Source organism: Protobothrops mucrosquamatus, unplaced genomic scaffold (genome assembly GCF_001527695.2).
Source record: "Protobothrops mucrosquamatus isolate PMUCROS unplaced genomic scaffold, P.Mucros_1.0 scaffold659, whole genome shotgun sequence".
Classification (NCBI taxonomy): domain Eukaryota; kingdom Metazoa; phylum Chordata; class Lepidosauria; order Squamata; family Viperidae; genus Protobothrops; species Protobothrops mucrosquamatus.
Genome location: NW_015386948.1, coordinates 1,175,565 through 1,180,912, shown reverse-complemented (window position 1 = coordinate 1,180,912; position 5,348 = coordinate 1,175,565). Strand labels below are relative to the sequence as shown.

The 5,348-nt window shown below is 44.1% G+C and overlaps 1 protein-coding gene across 1 annotated transcript in view; it reads right to left on the bottom strand.

The window, feature by feature from the left end:
- Nucleotides 1-5,348, bottom strand: part of PHYHIP (phytanoyl-CoA 2-hydroxylase interacting protein) — a 16,235-nt gene that overhangs the window by 6,136 nt on the left and 4,751 nt on the right. Inside the window, exons 2-3 of the mRNA XM_015817967.1 lie at nt 4,863-5,037; nt 3,388-3,505 (exon numbers count right to left, since the gene is read on the bottom strand). Coding sequence (XP_015673453.1) covers nt 3,388-3,505; nt 4,863-5,037 — 293 coding nt within the window. The remainder of the gene's footprint in view (nt 1-3,387; nt 3,506-4,862; nt 5,038-5,348) is intronic.

Genomic DNA, 5,348 nt, shown 5'->3' with positions numbered 1-5,348 from the left:
AGAGACTGGACAGCCATTTGTCCGAAATGGTATAGGGTTTCCTGCCTGAGCAGGGGGTTGGACTAGATGACCTCCAAGGTCCCTTCCAACTTTATTATTATTATTATTATTATTATTATTATTATTATTATTATTATTATTATTATTATTATTATTACTACTACTACTACTACTACTACTACTACTACTATTATTATTATTATTATTATTATTATTATTATTATTAAAAATTCCTGCAAATAGTTAACTAGAGTATCAAAGGGAGAGGTCCATCTTAGACTTCTTCCAAACATACCATTTTGGGAGAGTGTACGTGTGACATGTGCGTTTAGGCACACAGATGCACAAACCAAGTGCAAGGTTGATCGCTTCGGGAAAAAGTAGCCTCTGCTAGGATTTGTTTTGTTTTTTTTTTAAAAAAAAACTTTCCTAAAGTGGGTGGACTGATCGAACACAAGAAAGAACACTTGAGGGAACATTGCTTTTAAGAGGGAGCAAGGCCACATCCAACAGGTTTTAATATTCCTCTGCAGTGCAGTATTGTTTCCATGGCAACGGCATGCAAAGAAGGAGCCCAGGGGAAGGGGAAAAAAAAAAAAAGCAGAGGAAACCATCTAACTGCATGGAGGGGAAAAAAAAAAGTTAAATGTGAAGTAGCATTTCCATAGCAACTGACCCCGCTAAGAAGCATCCAAATTAGTGACTCCCTTTTGGAGGGGAGAAAAGGTGAGCAAAAAGCCTCTCCTACGGTTGTTCACCATGATGCTATTTTGCTAAATTGGCTGGGGACAGCGGTATTTCGAAATTGCTTTCGCAGGAAGTCCTCGACTTGACGATCAGAACTGGGACCAGAATATCCACTGCGAAACCCAGGGGGCTGTAAAAGCAACCGATTTTATGACCGTTTTGTCACAATTGGGAAACAAATCCCTGCCATTGTGAAGTGAATTACACGGTTGTTAAGCGAAGCTAGCTTCCCCTGCTTGTCAGAAGCCGGCTGGGAAAGTGACAAGTGCTGATCACCTGATCTTGGATTTTGATCACGTGACCGTGGGGACGCCGAAACGGTCATACACGCGAGAACCGGTCATAAATCACTTTTTTTTAGTGCCTTTGTAAGTTCAAACAGTTACTAAATGAAGTCGAGGACTATCTGTATCGTGTGTGTGTGTGTGTGTGTGTGTGTGTGTGTGTGTGTGTGTGTATCCAGGATCAGCCAACTTCAGTCAGTGAAAGGAATTTTAATTTCTTTTATGCATGAGACCAATCGAGGTGAGGGATCTAAGAATTCCTAAACGATGTACAACTGTCATTCCTAGCATCCTAGGCTCTGGGAAATGTAGTTCCATTGGAAGGATTGGATCTTATCATTCNGAGGTTAGGATTCAGGCCAAAATTTGGGAGGAAACCAAATCGGCATTAGGATAGGCCGCAGGGGTGGGGAACCTTGGCTCTTTTATGACTCGTGGACTTCAACTCCCAGAATTCCTGAGCCAGCCATGCTGAGGGAAAAGGGAGAGGTTTCCAAGCTGAGCCGTGCTGGCTCAGGAATTCTGGGAGTTGAAGTCCACAACTCATAAAAGAGCCAAGATTTCCCATCCCTCGGATAGTGTGTTAGGCCTTCATTGCTATATTTCCACCCGGACCTTCCATTTTCAGCAAGTGAAAACTAGGGAATGTTCATTAAACAGTGGCGTAGAGCAGGTGAGGTGACTCAAGGATCCTCCATTTTCCTAGCTCAGGGAGGGGAAATCAGCATTAGCAGGGTAATTAAAGAATTAAGGTTTAAATTTAGAAAGACCTGCATCTAAACCCTATCTCAGCCACGTAGCTTGCTAGGTAACTCTCAGCCAGGAATAGCCTGTCTTTGCTGCAAGGATAAACAGGAAGCAAGAGCATTTTCAAGCTATCCAAACATTACTACAACGCTCATATCCGGAACCTCCACCTGGGCAAACTGGTTTATGGTAGGGCAAAATTTTTTGAACTAAGGCGCTAAATTACAGAATGCATCCCAAATCCAGGTCCCACGACTCCTCCTTAGAATTGAAATCTGGCAAATTTTATAACCCATTTTATAATGTAGAAGTTATAAACATTTTATAACACAATGCAAAATGTCATAAAACGTTCCCTGTGGTCAACTGCTGATGTTTGACTGTGCTACACAGCTCAATATGGGCTCCTTGCATGGCAAATATATCTCTGAACATCAATCACTCTCAATTTTTAAGAACTTTTCAAGTACCTTAGAAACTCTGCCGCTGTTGAAAGCATTGATAAAAGGAAATTGGTAAGGAAATATCTCTGAAATGATGACCCAAGAGGGCAAGAGTTGTCTAGTTATGTCTTAGGTCTTGGAGGAAGGATAAATTAAGTTGTGTAGTGATTATGAGAGGTCATGTTATGTGCTGGTTCTAAGTTTTAAGCTAGGAGCAGGAAAGGATGAATACACTCTCTGAAGTTCAAAAGAACATCTGCAGGAAGTGATGTGAAGCAACAGAAGCATGGGAAGAGAAAAATGAGATGGATTCTCTTAATCATGGGTGTCAAGCTCGCAACGTCACGTGATGTGTCGCGACGTATCGTGACTTTTTTTCCCATTGCCGGAGCTGGGGTGGGCGCGGTTTCGGCATGATGCATCCGGCCCGCAGGCCTGCAGTTTGACACCCTTGCTCTTAAATCATTGGAAGGACAGGCTAAAATGTAATGTCTATGAATCAGTATGGGAATAATGAGGAATGTGATTATATTCTCATTTCTCATGGAAAATTTGAAACAAGCTCTAACTGTAAAAGATAAGACACTGTTAGTAAATTTGAAAAAGGTGGGTGGATGGATGGATGGATGGATGGATGGATGGATGGATGGGTGAACGGACGGACAGACAGATGGCTGGATATGAAAAAAAATGGCTGTTATAATTAGCATTTTCATCTTCCTGCTCCAAGCTATGACACCAGATCAGAAGATTACCAACCTGGGGTGGTGTTCTCAACCTTGGCATCATTCAGAGATGTGGACTTCAATCCCCAGAATTCCCCAGCCATTCCCCACAGCTGGAGAATTCTGGGAGTTGGAAGTCCACACACCTGAAAGATGAAAGATGCCAAACGCTACATCCTAATACTACAAAAATGGCAACTGAAAGCTTTTAGGCCAAATCTAACTCTTGGAGTGAAATCACTTCTCTTCATCTCCACCTCCCAGCCAAGTTTTTAATCATCACTATCAGGAGGGGAAGAGTTTGGATGAAGAAGACAAGAGATTGGCAAACGGGTAGATGTCATTGTCACTGAACACACACACACACACACACACACCACGTACACACACCCCTTGGTTGTCCCATGCATTCACGGATTTGGAGGCTTTGCAAAGGCTTACCTGACGTACTGGAAATACTCTTTAGTGTGATTCCGATAGAAAACCATGAACCGCAGCATCCGTCCTGAGGTGAGCTCAGCTTTCTCCTGCAGCTGAGCCAGATGTTCTTTAGCATAGTCTGCAAGGAACATTCAGAGGTTCAGATGTTTTAAAGCAGGTTTTTTTTTTCATGCGACACCTCCGTGGCAAATTTCTCTCCCCCCTCCCCTTCCACATGTCGCCTTCTCGTTGCATCTTTTTGCCTCCAGCGGGTTTCTCCTGCCTCTCTATCACTTCTTTCACCCTATCACACCCTTTCCCTCCTACACAAACTGACTTGCTGCATGGCAAAATCTGGATTTACCACTTTTCAGCACCCCTCGGCCTGTTCCAATTCCCACCGGCTTGGAGCTTGTCTTCCAGCCAGCTGGACCAAGTGGTTTTTTTTCTCTCTCCTCGATTGCTTGACTTTGAAAACTTGCAACAGTTGCCTGTGTGGCGTGCTTTTGCGCACGGTAAGGGCGTTCCAAAAGTCGATTGCGCAAGTACTTAAAAGGCAGAGCGCCCGTTGGCAGATCAATGGAGAGAAATCGCTCTCTGTCCCAAGGGAATGAATGAAGAGATTGGACGGCTACTTGTTTGGAATGTTATAATTTAGGATCTCCTGCTTAAGCAGACGGTTGGACTAGAAGACCTGCAAGGTCCAAACTCTTGAGAGAACAGTGAAAAAGGGATTCAAGGGACATTTTACCATTTGGGGGGATGTGTTAAGAAAGTTAGAAGAGTCTGGATTCAAATATGCATATGGATTTGAAGGATTTTAAAGATTAATATATTTTGTGGGACCGGTAGACAAACAGTTGGGAAAAAGACTTAGATCTCTTGCAGGTGTGAAGGGACTCATGACTTATGACACGTTTGACCCCTCCCTTAGGTTCAACCTGGTCATCCTGTCTGTGGTGGCGAACCTATGGCACGGGTGCCAGAGGCGGCACTCAGAGCCCTCTCTGTGGGCACGCGCGCCGTTGCCCCAGTCCTAGGCCTTCAGCTGGGTTTTATAAAACCTTTTCGCTTTAGGCCTCCGCCGCCGTGTGCAAAAAAAAAAAAAGGTTCAATCAATCAATTTCAACTTCTCGTGGGGAAAAAAAAGATCTTGCAAAGTTGGAACTGATTGATTGAACTTTTTAGTCCCACCCAGTCTGCCATTACCACTGCAGCCACGCCCACCCAATGGGCCACACCCACCCAATGGGCCACGCCCACCTGGCACCCGACGATACATAAGTGGGTTTTGGGTTGCGGTTTGGGCACTCGGTCTCTAAAAGGTTCGCCATCACTGTCCTACAGTATGGGATTGCGGATGGTTTCATCAGAAGACCTTACAGTGGATTGTCTTGATTGGGTAGAATGCTTTTGCCGCTCAACATGATGCGGAAAACCTACTGGGTAGGCATGGAAATCTCCTTTTGTACTGGCCCTTTCTCTTGCCCACTCACCTCCTGTGCAGAATTCGACCGTCTCACTCCATCCAGAGACAAGGTACTCTCCATCACTTTGCTTCACCGCGGTCTGCACTGCCACGCTGTATTCTGTCCTGGGACTCAGAAACCAATGACCCCTCACCGTCATCGGCAGGGCCACTGCCTTAGCTACCAGCTTGGTAGGGACATCCTGCACAAAGAAAAGAGCCAAGCTTTGTCAGGAAGCCAACTGTTTGGCCCATGGGCTTTGCGGGACCAAGACTGTTAGAACATCATCAGATCATTGACAGTGAAAGGGAAGATTTAGATTTTAGATTTTAGATTTTAGATTTTATTAAATTTATACCCCGCCCTTCTCCCGGAGGACTCAGGGCGGCTTACAGCCAGTTTAAAACAGTGATACAATACAAAATTTAAAAAGATTAAAAATAACTATTTAAATTTGGCCGCTTCTACTAAAAATTTAATTTAAAACCCCTTTAAAATACCCCTAGGCCAGTC